Source organism: Coregonus lavaretus, assembly GCF_964263955.1.
Source record: "Coregonus lavaretus genome assembly, chromosome: 30".
Lineage (NCBI taxonomy): Eukaryota > Metazoa > Chordata > Actinopteri > Salmoniformes > Salmonidae > Coregonus > Coregonus lavaretus.
Window position 1 is genome coordinate 30265590 of NC_140017.1, and position 23198 is coordinate 30288787.

General features: G+C 45.4%; 1 protein-coding gene across 1 annotated transcript in view; it reads right to left on the reverse strand.

Moving 5' to 3' along the window:
- LOC311106286 (CUE domain-containing protein 1-like) overlaps positions 1 to 23198 on the reverse strand; it is a 59690-nt gene that overhangs the window by 19738 nt on the left and 16754 nt on the right. Inside the window, exons 2-3 of the mRNA XM_084148573.1 lie at positions 2092 to 2218; positions 418 to 1103 (exon numbers count right to left, since the gene is read on the reverse strand). Coding sequence (XP_084004699.1) covers positions 418 to 735 — 318 coding nt within the window. The 5' untranslated portion in view covers positions 736 to 1103; positions 2092 to 2218. The remainder of the gene's footprint in view (positions 1 to 417; positions 1104 to 2091; positions 2219 to 23198) is intronic.

A 23198-nucleotide genomic window follows, 5' to 3' on the forward strand; every position in this document is an offset into this window, starting at 1 on the left:
AGATTATAATGGGAAACCCAGCCGCGAGCTGCCCAGCGACGCAAGCCTAACAGACAAGGTAAATGCCTTCTATGCTCACTTTGAGGCAAGCAACATTGATAAGCGCACCATGCATAAGAGCACCAGCTGTTCCAGACGACTGTGTGATCTCCCTCTCCGTAGCCGATGTGAGTAAGACCTTTAAACAGGTTAACATTCGCAAGGCCGCGGGGCCAGACGGAATATCAGGAGGCGTACTCAGAGCATGAGCTGACCAGCTGGCAAGGGTCTTCACTTGGCGTCTCAAGATGGACAAACTATTGCCGCTTTTTTCTACTTTTTCAAGCGAAGGTCTTTTAAGAGAGTATGCGAGCACACTCGTCCGGTTCGTCTAGCCGAACCAAAGCATGTAGAAGCCTTGACCCTGCACTGACTGACCTCTGGTGGGATGCTGTCATCGGAGTCAGAGCTGTCATCCGATCCGTCTCCGTCGATGCTCATCTGGAGGAGCTGGTCGATGGTGGCGTCCACCGCCCCGTTGTTGGAGCGCAGGACGCACTCGATGACCTCGTAATCCATGGTGGGGAACATGATCTTGAAGTCCTCCATTGCCTGGTTGAACTCCAGGCGCCGCACCTGTCGGTTAGGCCGGCTGTTGTTGAGCTCTCCTGGGGTAGAACCACCGCCACCTCCCCCTCCTCCTTCACCTCCCCTGGAGCCTCCATTACTGCTGCTTCGCCTGAACAGGCTGGTCATCTTGCTGCCCTGACTGGTGCTATCACCTAGGGGTCAGGAGGGCACCTTGACACTCACCTCGCACCCTCACTCACCTACCTTTCTTTCTTTCTTTCTTTCTCGCCCTCTATCACTCTGCTCCCGTCTGACTGTGTTTCTCCTGACTCACAGTCTCATCATACCACCACATGGATGGCAGTCCTCTGAATGGAGCAGGAGAGTCCAATGCTCTTTCTTTTTCTCAGCTTGTTATTCAGCTGCATCCAACACGGCTGGCTGTAGCGAGGGGGGTCCTTGGTTTGTGTCCACTCCTCCGTCCCGTCACCAGTTTCAGGTCCGTGGAGTGCCAAGTTGGGGGACCTGAATCTCTGGTCCAAAACAGTCAGCACCTGAGAGGGAGATAAGGAGTGTGGGGGGGGTTAGCAAAAGCTACCATATTTCTGTAATTCGCACAGTTAACTGCTCCTTTAACAAGCACCTAGGCTCTACACAGAAGCAAACACCTAGGCTCAATTCAACTACTGGCTAAAAGGCTACAGCCCCAGAGCCATTGAAATATAATTGGGAAAACTGACATGGTTCCACAAGATTTGACATGGCCTTGTCCGAGAGGGTGTCTCAGGGTGAAAGATGGACAGCGTCCCCACTCCGCCTTTCTTTATTATTTGTTGTTATTTGTTATTGGTCCCATCCTTCAACTCTATTCAATACCTCCCATCTATCTCTTAACACCATCCATATAGGATTTCTATTTGCCATATATTTTTCAACCGTACTGTGATGTTTTACAAAAGTTCTGAACCTTTCTATTCTCATTGCTTCTACAGATTGTTATTGATTGATTGACTATGACTTTTCAGAACACCCAGTAATGCTATCTGCAAGGTTAGCTCCAGGTAAATATTGCAATCTTTTAGCCATTCCTGGACCTGTGTCCAAAAACAAGCTACAAATGGACAGAACCAAAACAAATGATCTAATGATTCTGTCTCTTCACAGTAAAATCTGCAGAGCTGGGAAGATTGTATCCCCCATATAAATAACATTCTATTGGTAGCAAGAATTTTATATAATAATTTAAATTGAAAGATTCTAATTTTTGAATCCGGTATATAGTATATAGACTTTTTTAATAAAAGCGGGCCGTATGTTTGACACCCCTGGGCTAGGCGTAATGTCAAACTCAGAACTTGAGTAGGCCTAGTTCCATGCAAGTTCATATGGGAGCTCACACCTAGGCTACACGTTAACATGGGCTCCCCATACACTAACATCTGGTTGTCGCCTGGAGTTGAACTTGATACATATTTACATTGCTAGTTATCAAAGTTTATGCTACGTAGAGTAAACACCAGAATATGAAACAAGATCCTTTACCTTCAGGTTACCTCTCCACAGCTGAAACAGAAAGCAGAGTTGCAGTGAGGGTTTAGTTCACAGAATCCCTGACTAGGACTATAGCCAGGAGTCGTCTCTGAGTCCAAGGGCCTGGATTTTCCTCATCCTGGTTTCCATTACAAGAAAGAGGCCATGGAGGGAGAGAAAAAAACAGAATTAAAAAATGTAAGGGTCCTCAGAGGAACTGGAGCGTACTTTCGATGCCCTCGCTATTAGCTATCACTACTCTCCCCCTCGATGCCCTAGCTAATAGCTATCACTACTCTCCCCCTCGATGCCCTAGCTAATAGCTATCACTACTCTCCCCCTCGATGCCCTAGCTAATAGCTATCACTACTCTCCCCCTCGATGCCCTAGCTAATAGCTATCACTACTCTCCCCCTCGATGCCCTCGCTAATAGCTATCACTACTCTCCCCCTCGATGCCCTAGCTAATAGCTATCACTACTCTCCCCCTCGATGCCCTAGCTAATAGCTATCACTACTCTCCCCCTCGATGCCCTCGCTAATAGCTATCACTACTCTCCCCCTCGCACTCCCTCCCTCTGCTTTGTCCCTGTAGTGCTGGGAAGAGAAATCCCTGGCTGCGATGGGGGAACAATGCATCCAGTGCCAGCCCAACCCACATGGCAGTGCCAGGCCCCGTCCAGCAGCACAGACAGTCTGCCACTTAGCCCTCCTCTATGCACTTTGCCTGCCACCCCCCACACACACACATATTTTTTGCCCTCTTCTCTTTTACATGAAGACTGGCTCTGACATAATCAGGGCCATCTCGCCTTGTGTGTGTGTGTGAGACTGAGACAACGGGTCTTCTCACAGTTGTGGAAACTTTGCGGTAAAGTGGATTATCTCTAGGATGGCACCAATCTCAAAAGGCATTGTTCAAGAGGCCTATAGAAATCAGGGCTGCACATAACTATGTTCACTCCTAGTGTTCTGTGCTTCCTCTCCGCAGCAGACAGTCTGAGGGAAGGCAGGTCATTTCCATGTAAAAGGACCCAATGAGCACCAACATGTGAAGTTCATAGGAGCCAGCGGTTGGAAACAGTTCAGGGGAAAAGAACAGAAAACCGGAACATAACTAAACGATTTGATGAAAAGAAACAGAACTGGAAACAAAAGTGATCTATACTGTTCCGGAACAAAACCGTTATTTTTAAAAGCAAGGCAACCGGTTAATAACGTTATTTTACGTTCTGGGCCATCGGGTTCTTGGTCACCTCCCTGACCAAGGCCCTTCTCCCCCGATTGCTCAGTTTGGCCGGACGGCCAGCTCTAGGAAGAGTCTTGGTGGTTCCAAACTTCTTCCATTTAAGAATGATGGAGGCCACTGTGTTCTTGGGGACCTTCAATGCTGCAGACATTTTTTGGTACCCTTCCCCAGATCTGTGCCTCGACACAATCCTGTCTCGGAGCTCTACGGACAATTCCTTCAACCTCAAGGCTTGGTTTTTGCTCTGACATGCACTGTCAATTGTGGGACCTTATATAGACAGATGTGTGTCTTTCCAAATCATGTCCAATGAATAGAATTTACCACAGGTGGACTTCAATCAAGTTGTAGAAAACATCAATGATGATCAATGGAAACAGGATGCACCTGAGCTCAATTTCGAGTCTCTTAGCAAAATGTCTGAATACTTATTAAATAAAGTATTTCTGTTTTTTATTTTTAATACATTTGCTAAAATTTCTACAAACCTTTTTCGCTTTGACATTATGAGGTACTGTGTATAGATTGATGAGGATTTTAAGGCTGTAACGTAACAAAATATGGAGAAAAAAAATCAAGGGGTCTGAATACTTTCTGAATGCACTGTATACTTTTTTCAACAATTTTCTATACTAAAAATTAAGAATAAGCAAAGGCTTTGATTTCTGGTCAGGAAATGGGTCTTAGAAAACATCTACCAGAAAAAGTCTTAAAAGGAACCAGAATACATCAAAACACAATAATGTTGAAGTTAAGACCCCTGCCAACTAATATCAACACTTATTTAGTTTTGGAGAAATGTTTACCTTCTGTAAGTTTAAGAAATATTGCCTTGTGCCTTGTAATTCTGTTACCAAAAACCAACATATCTTTAAGATATTTTCTAACTTCTCTCTGACTACAGCGCCGGAAGAAGATGGCTGCCGTTTTACAGCCCTCTAACCAATTGTACTATTATGTGTGTTTTTCCGCGTTATTTGTAATTTATTTTGTACATAATGTTTCTGCCATCGTCTCTTATAACCAAAGAGAGCTTCTGGATATCAGGACAGCGATTACTCACCTCGCATTGGACGAAGACTTTTTCTTCAACGAGGCGTTCGCGAAGGATATTCTACAGACACCCAACAAGGCCCAGATCCCCGTCATTCGCGTGAGGAAGAGACGGAGATATCGTGGACGCAGATCCGGGTGCCTTGTAAGGATCCGACGGCGAGCGAGTAAACTGCCTCTCCCATCAATCCTATTAGCCAACGTTCAATCTTTTGAGAATAAAATTGACGATTTAAGATTACGGTTATCCTACCAACGGGACATTAAAAACTGTAATATCTTATGTTTCACGGAGTCGTGGCTGAACGACAACAATGACAACATTCAGCTAGCAGGCTATACGCTACATCGGCAGGACAGAACGTCTGACTCTGGTAAGACAAGGGGCGGCGGTCTGTGTATATTTGTAAACAACAGCTGGTGCACAAAATCAAATACTAAGGAAGTCTCGAGGTTTTGCTCGCCTGAGGTAGAGTATCTTATGATAAGCTGTAGACCACACTATTTACCAAGAGAGTTTTCATCTATATTTTTCATAGCTGTCTATTTACCACCACAAACCAATGCTGGCATTAAGATTGCACTGAATGAGTTGTACAAGGCCATTAATCAACAGGAAAACGCTCATCCAGATGCAGCGCTCCTAGTAGCCGGGGACTTTAATGCAGGGAAACTTAAATCCGTTCTACCTAATTTCTACCAGCATGTTAAATGTGCAACCAGAGGGGGAAAAACTCTAGACCACCTTTACTCCACACACAGAGACGCATACAAAGCTCTCCCTCGCCCTCCATTTGGCAAATCTGACCATAACTCTATCCTCCTGATTCCTGCTTATAAGCAAAAACTGAAGCAGGAAGCACCAGTGATTCGGTTAATAAAAAAGTGGTCAGATGACGCAGATGCTAAGCTACAGGACTGTTTTGCTAGCACAGACTGGAACATGTTCCGGGATTCTTCAGACAGCATTGAGGAGTACACCACATCAGTCACTGGCTTCATCAATAAGTGCATCGATGATGTCGTCCCCACAGTGACCGTACGTACATACCCCAACCAGAAGCCATGGATTACAGGAAACATCCGCACTGAGCTAAAGGGTAGAGCTGCCGCTTTCAAGGAACGGGACTCTAACCCGGACGCTTATAAGAAATCCCGCTATGACCTCCGACGAACCATCAAACAGGCAAAGAGTCAATACAGGTCTAAGATTGAATCATACTACACTGGCTCTGACGCTCGTCGGATGTGGCAGGGCTTGAAAACTATTACAGACTACAAAGGGAAGCACAGCCGCGAGCTGCCCAGTGACACAAGCCTACCAGACGAGCTAAACCACTTCTATGCTCGCTTCGAGGCAAGCAACACTGAAGCATGCATGAGAGCACCAGCTGCTCCGGACGACTATGTGATCACGCTCTCCGTAGCCGATGTGAGTAAGACTTTTAAGCAGGTCAACATTCACAAGGCCGCAGGGCCAGATGGATTACCAGGACGTGTACTCCGAGCATGTGCTGACCAACTGGCAAGTGTCTTCACTGACATTTTCAACATGTCCCTGACTGAGTCTGTAATACCAACATGTTTCAAGCAGACCACCATAGTCCCCGTGCCCAAGAACTCTAAGATAACCTGCCTAAATGACTACCGACCCGTAGCACTGACGTCTGTAGCCATGAAGTGCTTTGAAAGACTGGTCATGGCTCACATCAACAGCATAATCCCAGAAACCCTAGACCCACTCCAATTTGCATACCGCCCCAACAGATCCACAGATGATGCAATCTCTATCGCACTCCACACTGCCCTTTCCCACCTGGACAAGAGGAACACCTACGTGAGAATGCTATTCATTGACTACAGCTCAGCATTCAACACCATAGTGCCCTCTAAGCTCATCACTAAGCTAAGGATCCTGGGACTAAACACCTCCCTCTGCAACTGGATCCTGGACTTCCTGACGGGCCGCCCCCAGGTGGTAAGGGTAGGTAACAACACATCTGCCACACTGATCCTCAACACGGGGGCCCCTCAGGGGTGCGTGCTCAGTCCCCTCCTGTACTCTCTGTTCACCCATGACTGCATGGCCAGGCACGACTCCAACACCATCATTAAGTTTGCCGACGACACAACAGTGGTAGGCCTGATCACCGACAACGATGAGACAGCCTATAGGGAGGAGGTCAGAGATCTGGCCGTGTGGTGCCAGGACAACAACCTCTCCCTCAACGTGACCAAGACAAAGGAGATGATTGTGGACTACAGGAAAAAAAAGAGGACTGAGCACGCCCCCATTCTCATCGACGGGGCTGTAGTGGAACAGGTTGAGAGCTTCAAGTTCCTTGGTGTCCACATCACCAACGAACTATCATGGTCCAAACACACCAAGACAGTCGTGAAGAGGGCACGACAAAGCCTATTCCCCCTCAGGAGACTAAAAAGATTTGGCATGGGTCCTCAGATCCTCAAAAAATTCTACAGCTGCACCATCGAGAGCATCCTGACTGGTTGCATCACCGCCTGGTATGGCAACTGCTTGGCCTCTGACCGCAAGGCACTACAGAGGGTAGTGCGTACGGCCCAGTACATCACTGGGGCAAAGCTCCCTGCCATCCAGGACCTCTATACCAGGCGGTGTCAGAGGAAGGCCCTCAAAATTGTCAAAGACTCCAGCCACCCTAGTCATAGACTGTTCTCTCTGCTACCGCACGGCAAGCGGTACCGGAGTGCCAAGTCTAGGTCCAAAAGACTTCTCAACAGCTTCTACCCCCAAGCCATAAGACTCCTGAACAGCTAATCATGGCTACCCGGACTATTTGCACTGCCCCCCCACCCCATCCTTTTTACGCTGCTGCTACTCTGTTAAGTATTTATGCATAGTCACTTTAACTCTACCCACATGTACATATTACCTCAACTACCTCAACTAGCCGGTGCCCCCGCACATTGACTATGCAACGGTACCCCCCTGTATATATAGCCTCCCTACTGTCACTTTATTTTACTGTATATATAGCCTCCCTACTGTCACTTTATTTTACTTCTGCTCTTTTTTTCTCAACACTTTTTTGTTGTTGTTTTATTCTTACTTTTTTTGTTTAAAATAAATGCACTGTTGGTTAAGGGCTGTAAGTAAGCATTTCACTGTAATGTCTGCACCTGTTGTATTCGGCGCATGTGACCAATAAAATTTGATTTGATTTGATGAGAAGGGAGGATAATGAAAGGTCACAGAAGTAACAAGTAAAGGTAGACCTATCAATTAGTGTTTTTACTGATATCAATTTTGTTTATGAATTATTAAGTGATTAAAATAAAATAAAAATCAGTTACTATATCGGCAACAGAATTTCCCCAAAATTGGTAACGGAATTTCTGCAATTTAATTGGCTACAATGGGAAACCATAGTAGTCACAAACCACAAAAAAAAAAGTACTACAAAATGTTTGGTTGGCATGCATTTTAAGTGAAAGATCTGAGTCTTAGCGCAATTCCGTTAGCGTGGAATTGCCCAGTAGGCAAGTGTGTGTGAGAGAGAGTGAGTGAGCGAGAGAAAAGCGTGACCAGGGCGCAGTGGCAGCCATGGGAAATCACTTTCATGCTCCAGCTCTGGAACCAGGAGAGCGAGACAGACTCTACGGGTGCATCTAAACCATCTTAAGTAGGCTGCTCATCCTATTGATTACACATCTGCTCAGATTAAGGAGAGGAGATGAGGAGAGGAAGTCATTTACACTATTGAGATACACCCCATCCTGGGCCTCTGAGGACATTGGCAGTGACTGTCTGAGCCGTGAGCCGGGGCCCAATGTTTATGGACAGCCTCTCTATACAGACCAGGAGATAACCTCTGCTAGGCCTTCATGTTGATTTGTGGAGCAATACACTCTCTATACACTGCTGTGGGCTTCTTTGAACTTCATTTCACAGTACTTTCGCTCAGGGCATACAGCCAGTACACACTGCACTACACTCTCTCACTATGGACCTTCACAGCATAAACCTTTCCACAGTACCTCGCTCAGGGCATACAGCCAGTACACACTGCACTACACTCTCTCACTATGGACCTTCACAGCATAAACCTTTCCACAGTACCTCGCTCAGGGCATACAGCCAGTACACACTGCACTACACTCTCTCACTATGGACCTTCACAGCATAAACCTTGATTCACTGAACTGAGTCCAACTCTCGCAAGTGTGTGGGACTGTTAGGTGTGAATATGTATGTGCCAGAAACAAGCAACCGAGGAGTAGCGAGAAAAAAAGGGGGGCACTTTCACATCTAGGAGTGACATGCAAAATCTCTTCATACCTTCTAATTACTGAGATTATTTGCCCAATTAATTGGAATCCAAATGAATTGGAAAGTGTTTTACTTTGATCTACTTCATCCATCAACTCTTTTGACCTGTCGATGGGAGATGTCTGTCATAATGCCAGTTAAACAGAGAGAATTCAAGTGGGTTTCTGCCCATAGTTGTTTCTACCATGTTACCCTCTGTGTAGCATGTGTGCTCTGGTATTGTCTGTTGAGGTCACATTCGACCATACAGAGTTGACTTCCTGCTTCGTGCTCCTGAAAGAGCGAGTCACCGTCCGGCAGCTTGGAAACACTGGGTTCGCCAGGCAAGGACATCACTGCCCAGCCAGGAAACAGGATATCAGACAATATGATAAAGCGCTTTATGATAGAACATGCCTTCACATCATCATGCCAGCAAACATCATTGTTCTTCCTTATGACTACTAAGCGCTAGAATACAATCGGGGATGACTACAGAGGATCAATCCCCCTCACTTTCCAATAAAGAATGCTGATTTAGCTGATAATATTATAAGTTCTGCATCTGATCCATCTCTGGACTATGAAAATACATGCAGAAAAACTGTTTCTGTCAGCATTACGGGACCAAAAACTTGTAAACACTTCCCTATCGGATAAACATATTATAGCTTCCTTCTTTCGGGCTCAACATCCCTGTTTTTGTACCAGCAGCACAAGATTATGAAAACCTGCATCTTTTTTTGGCAGAAAGTTGATTATGTATATAAAGGCCTGAAGCGTGCACGTCTCAGCACTGAACCCAGCCATGGACTCCCTCAAACACAGACCTCTTCACATCAACAAGACCATATTCATCTGCACCCAGGAACCTGCTATATTTAGCATGGAATCCATTGCTCTTTGTCCTCCTGGGTCTGTATGTGTGGTTGTGGCTGTCTCCCGACACACAGTGCACAAAACGAATCTGTCACGATCGTTGAGAGACGGGTCAGACCAAGGTTCGCATACCACGCTGCACATGTTTATTTACTCAATAAACATACAACAAAACAATAAACAACGTAACGTGAAGTCCTCCGGCTATACACATACAGTCATGGCCAAAATTGTTGGCACCCCTGAAATTTTTCCAGAAAATGAAGTATTTCTCACAGAAAAGTATTGAAATTACACATGTTTTGCTATGCACATGTTTATTTCCTTTGTGTGTATTGGAATAACACAAAAAAAAACAGGAAAAAAGCAAATTTGACATAATTTCACACAAAACTAAAAAAATGGGCCGGACAAAGTTATTGGCACCCTTTCAAAATTGTGGATAAATAAGTTTGTTCCAAGCATGTGATGCTCCTTTAAACTCACCTGGGGCAAGTAACAGGTGTGGGCAATCTAAAAATCACACCTGAAAGCAGATAAAAAGGAGAGAAGTTGACTCAGTCTTTGCATTGTGTTTCTGTGTGTGCCACACTAAGCATGGAGAACAGAAAGAGGAAAAGAGAACTGTCTGAGGACTTGAGAACCAAAATTGTGGAAAAATATCAACAATCTCAAGGTTACAAGTCCATCTCCAGAGATCTAGATGTTCCTTTGTCCACAGTGCGCAACATGATCAAGAAGTTTGCAACCCATGGCACTGTAGCTAATCTCCCTGGACGTGGACGGAAGAGAAAAATTGATGAAAGGTTGCAACGCAGGATAGTCCGGATGGTGGATAAGCAGCCCCAAACAAGTTCCAAAGAAATTCAAGCTGTCCTGCAGGCTCAGGGTGCATCAGTGTCAGCGCGAACTATACGTCGAAATTTGAATGAAATGAAACGCTATGGCAGGAGACCCAGGAGGACCCCACTGCTGACACAGAGACATAAAAAAGCAAGACTACAGTTTGCCAAAATGTACATGAGTAAGCCAAATTCCTTCTGGGAGAACGTCTTATGGACAGATGAGACCAAGATAGAGCTTTTTGGTAAAGCACATCGTTCTACTGTTTACCGAAAATGTAATGAAGCCTTCAAAGAAAAGAACACAGTACCTACAGTCAAATATGGTGGAGGTTCAAAGATGTTTTGGGGTTGTTTTGCTGCCTCTGGCACTGGGTGCCTTGACTGTGTGCAAGGCATCATGAAATCTGAGGATTACCAAAGGATTTTGGGTCGCAATGTAGGGCCCAGTGTCAGAAAGCTGGGTTTGCGTCCGAGATCATGGGTCTTCCAGCAGGACAATGACCCCAAACATACTTCAAAAAGCACCCAGAAATGGATGGCAACAAAGCGCTGGAGAGTTCTGAAGTGGCCAGCAATGAGTCCAGATCTTAATCCCATTGAACACCTGTGGAGAGATCTTAAAATTGCTGTTGGGAAAAGGCACCCATCCAATATGAGAGACCTGGAGCAGTTTGCAAAAGAAGAGTGGTCCAAAATTCCGGGTGAGAGGTGTAAGAAGCTTATTGATGGTTATAGGAAGCGACTGATTTCAGTTATTTTTTCCAAAGGGTGTGCAACTAAATATTAAGTTAAGGGTGCCAATCATTTTGTCCGGCCCATTTTTTGAGTTTTGTGTGAAATTATGTCAAATTTGCTTTTTTCCTGTTTTTTTTGTGTTATTCCAATACACACAAAGGAAATAAACATGTGCATAGCAAAACATGTGTAATTTCAATACTTTTCTGTGAGAAATACTTCATTTTCTGGAAAAATTTCAGGGGTGCCAACAATTTTGGCCATGACTGTACAAGCCAACACGGAACAAGATCACACAACTAAGGTAGGCAAACAGGCTACTTAAGTATGATCCCCAATCAGAGACAACGAGCGACAGCTGTCTCTGATTGGGAATCACACCCGGCCAAACATAGAAATACAATACCTAGAACATAAACATAGAATTTCTAGCATAGATTCTCACGCCCTGACCAAACCAACTAAAGACAACCGGCCTCTCAAGGCCAGGGCGTGACAGAATCAGCAGCGCTGTCCTGGTCAACAGACCTGGGCTTACCTTCCATCCATTACACTCACTGTGATAGAGCTGGTAAGAAGAAAAAAGACATTACCCTACGATAGAATACTAGGAAGTCACCATCTGATGGACTACACTTCTAAAGTAATTATGTGGAGCAACAGACTCTGAATGACTAAATGCAGCCAGTCATTCACTTTGATGCTGGAGCCCTTTAAGCTGGCCTACATTAACACAGTCAAGCAGAAAATGGAGAGGAGGGGATGATCATGAATTAATCTGGCTTCAATATGTAGGAACACGATGACAACAGAAAAATAGATAAAAAATGACAAAATGCATCTCCTCTCTAAGTAGTGAGGGAAAAAAGTATTTGATCCCCTGCTGATTTTGTACGTTTGCCCACTGACAAAGAAATGATCAGTCTATACATTTTATGGTAGGTTTATTTGAACAGTGAGAGACAGAATAACAACAAAAAAATGCAGAAAACGCATGTCAAAAATGTTATAAATTGATTTGCATTTTAATGAGGGAAATAAGTATTTGTCCCCCTCTCAATCAGAAAGACGTATGGCTCCCAGGTGTCTTTTATACAGGTAACGAGCTGAGATTAGGAGCACTCCCTTTAAAAGTGTGCTCCTAATCTCAGCTCGTTACCTGTATAAAAGACACCTGTCCACAGAAGCAATCAATCAATCAGATTCCAAACTCTCCACCATGGCCAAGACCAAAGAGCTCTCCAAGGATGTCAGGGACAAGATTGTAGACCTACACAAGACTGGAATGGGCTACAAGACCATTGCCAAGCAGCTTGGTGAGAAGGTGACAACAGTTGGTGCGATTATTCGCAAATGGAAGAAACACAAAAGAACTGTCAATCTCCCTCGGCCTGGGGCTCCATGCAAGATCTCACCTCGTGGAGTTGCAATGATCATGAGAACGGTGAGGAATCAGCCCAGAACTACACGGGAGGATCTTGTCAATGATCTCATTGCAGCTGGGACCATAGTCACCAAGAAAACAATTGGTAACACACTACGCCGTGAAGGACTGAAATCCTGCAGCGCCCGCAAGGTCCCCCTGCTCAAGAAAGCACATATACAGGGCCGTCTGAAGTTTGCCAATGAACATCTGAATGATTCAGAGGAGAACTGGGTGAAAGTGTTGTGGTCAGATGAGACTAAACTCGAGCTATTTAGCATCAACTCAACTCACCGTGTATGGAGGAGGAGGAATGCTGCCTATGACACCAAGAACACCATCCCCACCGTCAAACATGGAGGTGGAAACATTATGCTTTGGGGGTGTTTTTCTGCTAAGGGGACAGGACAACTTCACCGCATTTAAAGGGACGATGGACGGGGCCATGTACCGTCAAATCTTGGGTGAGAACCTCCTTCCCTCAGCCAGGGCATTGAAAATGGGTCGTGGATGGGTATTCCAGCATGACAATGACCCAAAACACACAGCCAAGGCAACAAAGGAGTGGCTCAAGAAGAAGCACATTAAGGTCCTGGAGTGGCCTAGCCAGTCTCCAGACCTTAATCCCATAGAAAATCTGTGGAGGGAGCTGAGGGTTCGAGTTGCCAAACGTCAGGCTCGAAACCTTAATGACTTGGAGAAGATCTGCAAAGAGGAGTGGAACAAAATCCCTCCTGAGATGTGTGCAAACCTGGTGGCCAATTACAAGAAACGTCTGACCTCTGTGATTGCCAACAAGGGTTTTGCCACCATGTACTAAATCATGTTTTGCAGAGGGGTCAAATACTTATTTCCCTCATTAAAATGCAAATAAATTTATAACATTTTGGACATGTGTTTTTCTTGATTTTTTTGTTGTTATTCTGTCTCTCACTGTTCAAATAAACCTACCATTAAAATTATAGACTGATCATGTCTTTGTCAGTGGGCAAACGTACAAAATCAGCAGGGAATCAAATACTTTTTTCCCCTCAATGTATGTAGTGGAGAACAGATCTCATTACTCAAGGGTTACAGTGTTTTCAGATGGTAGGCTCCAGCTCCCAACACAATTACGAGTCCCAGGCTCGTTTGTCCCCATGACAAACAGGCACCAGCATTCCATCTGGGGCCATCATACTGTACGTGGGACATTCTAATCTCCTGCTGCTAGATTATTTAGGGTCAGAGAACTCCACTTACACTACCAGTCAAAAGTTTGGACACACCTACTCATTCAAAGGTTTTTCCTTTATTTTTGTACTATTTTCTACATTGTAGAATAATAGTGAAGACATCAAAACTATGAAATAACATATATGGAATTATGTAGTAACCAAAAAAGTATTAATCAAATCAAAATATATTTTATATTTGAGATTCTTCAAATAGCCACCCTTTGCCTTGATGACAGCTTTGCACACTCTTGGCATTCTCTCAACCAGCTTCATGAGGTAGTCACCTGGAATGCATTTCAACTAACAGGTGTGCCTTGTTAAAAAGTTAATTCGTGGAATTTCTTTCCTTCTTAATGCGTTTGAGACAATCAGTTGTGTTGTGACAGTGGGGAAAAAAAGTATTTAGTCAGTCACCAATTGTGCAAGTTCTCCCACTTAAAAAGATGAGAGAGGCCTGTAATTTTCATCATAGGTACACGTCAACTATGACAGACAAATTGAGATTGTTTTTCTCCAGAAAATCACATTGTAGGATTTTTTATGAATTTATTTGCAAATTATGGTGGAAAATAAGTATTTGGTCACCTACAAACAAGCAAGATTTCTGGCTCTCACAGACCTGTAACTTCTTATTTAAGAGGCTCCTCTGTCCTCCACTCGTTACCTGTATTAATGGCACCTGTTTGAACTTGTTATCAGTATAAAAGACACCTGTCCACAACCTCAAACAGTCACACTCCAAACTCCACTATGGCCAAGACCAAAGAGCTGTCAAAGGACACCAGAAACTAAATTGTAGACCTGCACCAGGCTGGGAAGACTGAATCTGCAATAGGTAAGCAGCTTGGTTTGAAGAAATCAACTGTGGGAGCAATTATTAGGAAATGGAAGACATACAACACCACTGATAATCTCCCTCGATCTGGGGCTCCACGCAAGATCTCACCCCGTGGGGTCAAAATTAACACAAAAACGGTGAGCAAAAATCCCAGAACCACACGGGGGGACCTAGTGAATGACCTGCAGAGAGCTGGGACCAAAGTAACAAAGCCTACCATCAGTAACACACTACGCCACCAGGGACTCAAATCCTGCAGTGCCAGACGTGTCCCCCTGCTTAAGCCAGTACATGTCCAGGCCCGTCTGAAGTTTGCTAGAGTGCATTTGGATGATCCAGAAGAGGATTGGGAGAATGTCATATGGTCAGATGAAACCAAAATATAACTTTTTGGTAAAAATTCAACTCATCGTGTTTGGAGGACAAAGAATGCTGAGTTGCATCCAAAGAACACCATACCTACTGTGAAGCATGGGGGTGGAAACATCATGCTTTGGGGCTGTTTTTCTGCAAAGGGACCAGGACGACTGATCCGTGTAAAGGAAAGAATGAATGGGGCCATGTATTGTGAGACTTTGAGTGAAAACCTCCTTCCATCAGCAAGGGCATTGAAGAGGAAACGTGGCTGGGTCTTTCAGCATGACAATGATCCCAAACACACCGCCCGGGCAATGAAGGAGTGGCTTCGTAAGAAGCATTTCAAGGTCCTGGAGTGGCCTAGCCAGTCTCCAGATCTCAACCCCATAGAAAATCTTTGGAGGGAGTTGAAAGTCCGTGTTGCCCAGCGACAGCCCCAAAACATCACTGCTCTAGAGGAGATCTGCATGGAGGAATGGGCCAAAATACCAGCAACAGTGTGTGAAAACCTTGTGAAGACTTACAGAAAACGTTTGACCTGTGTCATTGCCAACAAAGAGTATATACCAAAGTATTGTTATTTTCCACCATAATTTGCAAATAAATTCATAAAAAATCCTACAATGTGATTTTCTGGATTTTTTTTTCTCATTTTGTCTGTCATAGTTGACGTGTACCTATGATGAAAATTACAGGCCTCTCTCATCTTTTTAAGTGGGAGAACATGCACAATTGGTGGCTGACTAAATACTTTTTTTCCCCACTGTACAGAAGATAGCCCTATTTGGTAAAAGACCAAGTCCACAGTATGGCAAGAACAGCTCAAATATGCAAAGACGACAGTCCATCATTACTTTAAGACATGAAGGTCAGTCAATATGGAAACTTTCAAGACATTTTCAAGTTTCTTCAAGTGCAGTCGCAAAAACCATCAAGCGCTATGATGAAACTGGCTCTCATGAGGACCGCCACAGGAATGGAAGACCCAGATTTACCTCTGCTGCAGAGGATAAGTTCATTAGAGTTACCAGCCTCAGAAATTGCAGCCCAAATAAATGCTTCAGAGTTCAAGTCACAGACACATCTCAACATCAACTGTTCAGAGGGGACTGTGTGAATCAGGCCATCATGGTTGAATTGCTGCAAGGAAACCACTACTAAAGGTCACCAATAAGAAGAAGAGACCTGCTTGGGCCAAGAAACATGAGCAATGGACATTAGATCGGTGGAAATGTGTCCTTTGGTCTGGAGTCCAAATTGGAGATTTTTGGTTCCAACCACTGTGTCTTTGTGAGACGCGGTGTGGGTGAACGGATGATCTCCGCATGTGTAGTTCCCACCGTGAAGCATGGAGTAGGTGGTGTTATGGTGTGGGGGTGCTTTGCTGGTGACACTGTCTGTGATTTATTTCGAATTCAAGGCACACTTAACCAGCATGGCTACCACAACATTCTGCAGCGATACGCCATCCCATCTGGTTTGGGCTTAGTGGGACTATCATTTGTTTTTCAACAGGACAATGACCCAACACACCTCCAGGCTGTGTAAGGGCTATTTTACCAAGAAGGAGTGCTGCATCAGATGACCTGGCCTCCACAATCCCCCGAACTCAACCCAATTGAGATGGTTTGGGATGAGTTGGACCGCAGAGTGAAGGAAAAGCAGCCAACAAGTGCTCAGCATATGTGGGAACTCCTTCAAGACGGTTAGAAAAGCATTCCTCATGAAGCTGGTTGAGAGAATGCCAAGAGTCTGCAAAGCTGTCATCAAGGCAAAGGGTGGCTACTTTGAAGAATCTCAAATATAAAATATATTTTTATTTGTTTAACACTTTTTTTGTTACTACATATGTGTTATTTCATAGTTTTGATGTCTTCATTATTATTCTACAATGTAGAAAATAGTAAAAATAAAGAAAAACCCTTGAATGAGTAGGTGTGTCCAAACTTTTGACTGTACTGTATGTGTGTGTGCATTCTTCTTCAAACACTCATATCAATGACTTGGGGTTTGTTTTGATAACATCACTTTATCACATCCAATATCTAGCCACCGATCTTTATCGCTTGCTACCACTGGGTATGGTGAAAGCTTCTCCAAGTAGTTGTTGACACCATAAATAGTATTTCAAGACTGTTGGAAAAGCATTCCAGGTGAAGCTGGTTGAGAGAATGCCAAGAGTGTGCAAAGTTGTCATCAAGGCAAAGGGTGGCTATTTGAAGAATTTGTTTAACACTTTTTTGGTTACTACATGATTCCATATGTGTTATTTCATAGTTTTGATGTCTTCACTATTATTCTACAATGTAGAAAATAGTACAAATAAAGAAAAACCCTTGAATGAGTATGTGTGTCCAAACTTTTGACTGGTACTGTATATGTCTCCAATTACTGGTGAAAATATAATTTCAGCTATGATAAATTCACACTCTATAAGTGGCATAAGTGGTAGTAGAACACAAGAATGACATTAGATCTATTTTTGGATTAGGCCTCATAGCAAATCTCTGATAATCTCTGTAGACAAACTGTAGTCCCTTACCATTTCTGTGGGTGATTTAGTAAAACTGCCCATGTCAATACTCTATAGGCTTACATTTTCACAGACACGTGACTGAAAGGCCATTGAGTCTTGGCTAGGCTAACTATAGTATCTTCCCTCCATCGGTGCTGTGCCATTCATTCTCCCAACAGGACCAGCTAGTTCACAGTCCTGCCCTGTGCCTTTCACGTGTTCAACAGCCATTTGGAAAGAGTGGCGCCCAACTTTCTTCAGAGGGGCAGGCAGACTGAGGCAGAGATTGCAGTCCCCCTCCCCCACTCTCAAGGCCCAAAAATAACAACAACAACAAACTCACCCTGGTTACCTCTCAGGATTCAACGGCTGTTATAACAGCCATCTGCATGAAAAAGCCAGATAGATCCCGTACATCCACCTGGGCTACAGCTAGGGTGGGGGGGCACAACTAGTATTGCTTTAGAGCCCTAATAACACAAAAAAAGGTAGATTGGTTCTACTACTGCTCAAAAGTACCAAAATATACCTGAAATGTAAACAACCATCGCTTTATATAATAACACAAGAAAGATATGCGCCCCACTACTACATGTGTATACAAAATGCAGCCGTAACTGCAGTAGGCCTACACATCATTTACGCCTACCAACACGAACAGGATGAGCAACACTAGCTTATCAAAAGATTCTTACAGGCTTCATAGCTTAAACTTCAATCATTAGAACTACAGGCTACATTTGTCGAATTTGTCGACACTTCTCCAGGTGCGCAATATTTTCAGAAAAGCAAATTAAATCAATCTGAGTGCATATTCTATAGCCATAGCTGATGTGAAATGTCCTACATGGCAGTAGCTAATTTGAATCTGCTGCAAAGAGTAAATGCCCATTCCGAAAGCAACACACAAAATAGCAAGATAGCAGGGAGGGGACGAAAATGTAGGCTGTGTCGTTTTCATAGTATTGACATAACTTTTACAGTAGCCTATCACACAATGACTGTGTAATGCATATTAATAATGAGTGAAAGTCTGCCTACTTGTTTTAGTAGGCAACAAACGGTATTGGTCCTACAATAAAAAATGGAGGCCTATCTGAAATGCAGCCATGTACACAACAACTAGCTGGAGGTAAGCAGGAGGTAAGCTTCTCATATGGTGTTGAGTAAAGCTTAACCATGTATTAGATCGTAGGTAGGTAGTTAGCTGTAGTTAGGTATTGTATTTATTATAGGTTAGTAATGTTGTTATTGTAGGTTTCCGTAGGTAATTGTAGGTTAGTATCGAAGCACGAGGCTAGCTAGCTAGCGGGTAGCTACTGGTAACGATTAGCAACGCTGGAGAGCTGGTTCCAATGTTAATGTAGTGCTAGCCAACGTTTAATTTTTTTGCTTAACCATGTATTAGATCGTAGGTAGGTAGTTAGCCGTAGTTAGGTATTGTATTTATTATAGGTTAGTAATGTTGTTATTGTAGGTTTCCGTAGGTAATTGTAGGTTAGTATCGAAGCACGAGGCTAGCTAGCTAGCAGGTAGCTACTGGTAACGATTAGCAACGCTGGAGAGCTGGTTCCAATGTTAATGTGCTGCTAGCCAACGTTTAATTTTTTGCTGCGTTATGCGTTATGAAAGGAACTAGACACGGACTTGAATTATCTGTTTAGTGTGCTAACACACTCTTGGCAGTTTGTTGTAACCAAGTATTGATGCTAAATTGTGTGTTAATGGATGCTAGCTTGCAAGTTAGCTACGGCGTCATAGCTAGGCATCGTGGGTTGTTGTGTGTAGTTACTGTGTCTTGGCAGTGCCGGCTGTAGCACGAAGCGAGCTACCTAGCCGTTTTTTCGAACAGAGTCAGAGTCAACACAATAGCCATTGTGTGCCGGGTGTAGCACGAAGCTAGCTAGCTAGCCGTTCTTCAAACAAAGTCAACACAGTGGCCATTGCTAGCTACCCAACACGACCAGCTAACTGTACGGTAGTAGCTAAATACAATATACTTGTCCTAGCTAGCCAACGTCTAATCATTGCTGCGTCATGAAAGGAACTTGACACAGACACGAATGATCTGTTTAGTGTGTTATCACACTATTGGTGGTTTGTTGTGACCAAGTGTTGGTGCTAAACGGTGTGTTATTGTTATTGGATGCTAGCTTGCTAGTTAGCTATGGTGTCATAGTTGGCTAGCTGAATAAAGTGGGTTGAGTCTATTCCTTTAAGCATTGAACCGCTGTGGTTCACAACAATTCTGATTTCTAAAGGCGGAAGTTGGGAGAGTTTTTGTTCGGGTGGTTCAGTGAAACAATTTTAGTTTCTGAGGTAGAAGTTTTTGGTGAGGGAGGCCCTGCTCTCTCCGCTCCCAGATGCTTAGCTCATTTCATTCCGATCTCCTCTGCATTTTTGTAGCCATTTGCTACAGCCTGTCAACTATGCCTCTGCCTATCCCTGTTCTCTCCTCTCTGCACAGGCTACACAAACGCACCACACCGCGTGGCTGCTGCCTCTCTAACCTGGTGGTCCCTGCACGCACCACCCACGTGGAGTTCCAGGTCGCAGGCAGCCTCTGGAACTGCCGTTCTGCTGCCAACAAAGCTGACTTCATCCCAGCCTATGCCAACCTCCAGTCCCTCGACTTCCTGGCGCTGACGGAAACATGGATCACCACTGAAAACACTGCTACTCCTACTGCTCTCTCCTCGTCTGACCATGTGTTCTCGCATACCCCGAGAGCATCTGGTCAGAGGGGTGGTGGTACAGGAATCCTCATCTCTCCCAAGTGGACATTCTCAATTTTTCCCCTAACCCATCTGTCTATCTCCTCATTTGAATTCCATGCTGTCACAGTCACTAGCCCATTTAAGCTTAATATCCTTGTCATCTATCGCCCTCCAGGTTCCCTTGGAGAGTTCATCAATGAGCTTGACGCCTTGATAAGTTCCTTCCCTGAGGATGGCTCACCCCTCACAGTTTTGGGGGATTTCAACCTCCCTATGACCACATTTGACTCATTTCTCTCTGCCTCCTTCTTTCCACTCCTCTCCTCTCCTCTTTTGACCTCACCCTCTCACCGTCCCCCCCTACTCACAAGGCAGGCAATACGCTTGACCTCATCTTCACTAGATGCTGCTCCTCTACTAATCTCACTGCAACTCCCCTCCATGTCTCCGACCACTACTTTGTTTCCTTTTCTCTCTCGCTCTCCTCCCACACTACTCACTCTGCCCCTACACAGATGGTAATGCGCCGCCGCAACCTTCGCTCTCTCTCTCCCACTACTCTCTCCTCTTCCATCCTATCATCTCTTCCCTCTGCTCAATCCTTCTCCCTCCAATCTCCTGATTCTGCCTCCTCAACCCTCCTCTCCTCCCTTTCTGCATCCTTTGACTCTCTGTGTCCCCTATCCTCCCGGCCGGCTCGGTCCTCCCCTCCAGCTCCGTGGCTTGATGACTCATTGCGAGCTCACAGAACAGAGCTCCGGGCAGCGGAGCGGAAATGGAATAAAACTAAACTCCCTGCCGACCTGGCATCTTTTCACTCCCTCCTCTCTACATTTTCTTCATCTGTTTCTGCTGCTAAGGCCACCTTCTACCACTCTAAATTCCAAGCATCTGCCTCTAACCCTAGGAAGCTCTTTGCCACATTTTCCTCCCTCCTGAATCCTCCCCCCCCCCCCCCTCCTCTCTCTCTGTGGATGACTTAGTCAACCACTTTGAAAAGAAGGTTGACGACATCCGATCCTCGTTTGTTAAGTCTAATGACACTGCTGGTCCTGCTCACACTGCCCTACCCTATGCTTTGACTTCTTTCTCCCCTCTCTCTCCAGATAAAATCCTGCGACTTGTGACTGCAGGCCGCCCAACAACCTGCCCGCTTGACCCTATCCCCTCCTCCCTTCTCCAGACCATCTCCGGTGACCTTCTCCCCTACCTCACCTCGCTGATCAACTCATCCTTGACCGCTGGCCATGTCCCTTCCGTCTTCAAGAGAGCGAGAGTTGCTCCCCTTCTCAAAAAACCAACACTCGACCCCACTGATGTCAACAACTACAGACCAGTATCCCTTCTTTCTTTTCTTTCCAAAACTATTGAGCGTGCCGTCTTTAGCCAACTCTCTTGCTATCTCTCTCAGAATGACCTTCTTGATCCAAACCAATCAGGTTTCAGGACTGGTCATTCAACTGAGACTGCTCTTCTCTGTGTCACGGAGACTCTCCGCACTGCTAAAGCTAACTCTCTCTCCTCTGCTCTTGTCCTTCTAGACCTGTCTGCTGCCTTTGATACTGTGAACCATCAGATCCTCCTCTCCACCCTCTCCGAGCTGGGCATCTCCGGCGCGGCTCACTCCTGGATTGCGTCCTACCTGACCGGTCGCTCCTACCAAGTGGCGTGGCGAGAAGCTGTCTCCGCACCACGTGCTCTCACCACTGGTGTCCCCCAGGGCTCAGTTCTAGGCCCTCTCCTTTTCTCCCTATACACCAAGTCACTTGGCTCTGTCATATCCTCACATGGCCTTTCCTATCATTGCTACGCTGACGATACACAACTAATCTTCTCCTTTCCCCCTTCTGATAACCAGGTGGCGAATCGCATCTCTGCATGTCTGGCAGACATATCAGTATGGATGACGGATCACCACCTCAAGCTGAACCCTGGCAAGACGGAGCTGCTCTTCCTCCCGGGGAAGGACTGCCCGTTCCATGATCTCGCCATCACGGTTGACAACTCCGCTGTGTCCTCCTCCCAGAGTGCGAAGAGCCTAGGCGTGACCCTGGACAACACCCTGTCGTTCTCCGCCAACATCAAGGCGGTGACCCGCTCCTGCAGGTTCATGCTCTACAACATTCGGAGAGTACGACCCTGCCTTACACAGGAAGCGGCACAGGTCCTAATCCAGGCACTTGTCATCTCCCGTCTGGACTACTGCAACTCGCTGTTGGCTGGCCTCCCTGCCTGTGCCATTAAACCCCTACAACTCATCCAGAATGCCGCAGCCCGTCTGGTGTTCAACCTTCCCAAGTTCTCTCACGTCACCCCCCTCCTCCGCACACTCCACTGGCTTCCAGTTGAAGCTCGCATCCGCTACAAGACCATGGTGCTTGCCTATGGAGCAGTGAGGGGAACGGCACCTCTGTACCTTCAGGCTCTGATCAGTCCCTACACCCAAACGAGGGCATTGCGTTCATCCACCTCTGGCCTGCTGGCTCCCCTTCCTCTGCGGAAGCATAGCTCCCGCTCAGCCCAGTCAAAACTGTTCGCTGCTCTGGCACCCCAATGGTGGAACAAGCTCCCTCACGACGCCAGGACAGCGGAGTCACTCACCACCTTCCGGAGACATTTGAAACCCCACCTCTTTAAGGAATACCTGGGATAGGATAAAGTATTCCTTCTAACCCCCCCCCCCCAAATTGTAAAGTGGTTATCCCACTGGCTATAGGGTGAACGCACCAATTTCTGAGTCGCTCTGGCTAAGAGCGTCTGCTAAATGACGTTAATGTGCCCTTGAGCAAGGCACTTAACCCTAATTGCTCCTGTAAGTCGCTCTGGATAAGAGCGTCTGCTAAATGACTAAAATGTAAAATGTAAATGTAAACTGTCATTTTGCCACAAGAAAACACGCGATGTTGAAGAGAAACCCTACGAAGACTGGTAGCCCAAGATGTGCTCATTAAAACAGCACACACCGTAACCATCGATTCAGGACCATGGACAGAAGGCTACCAC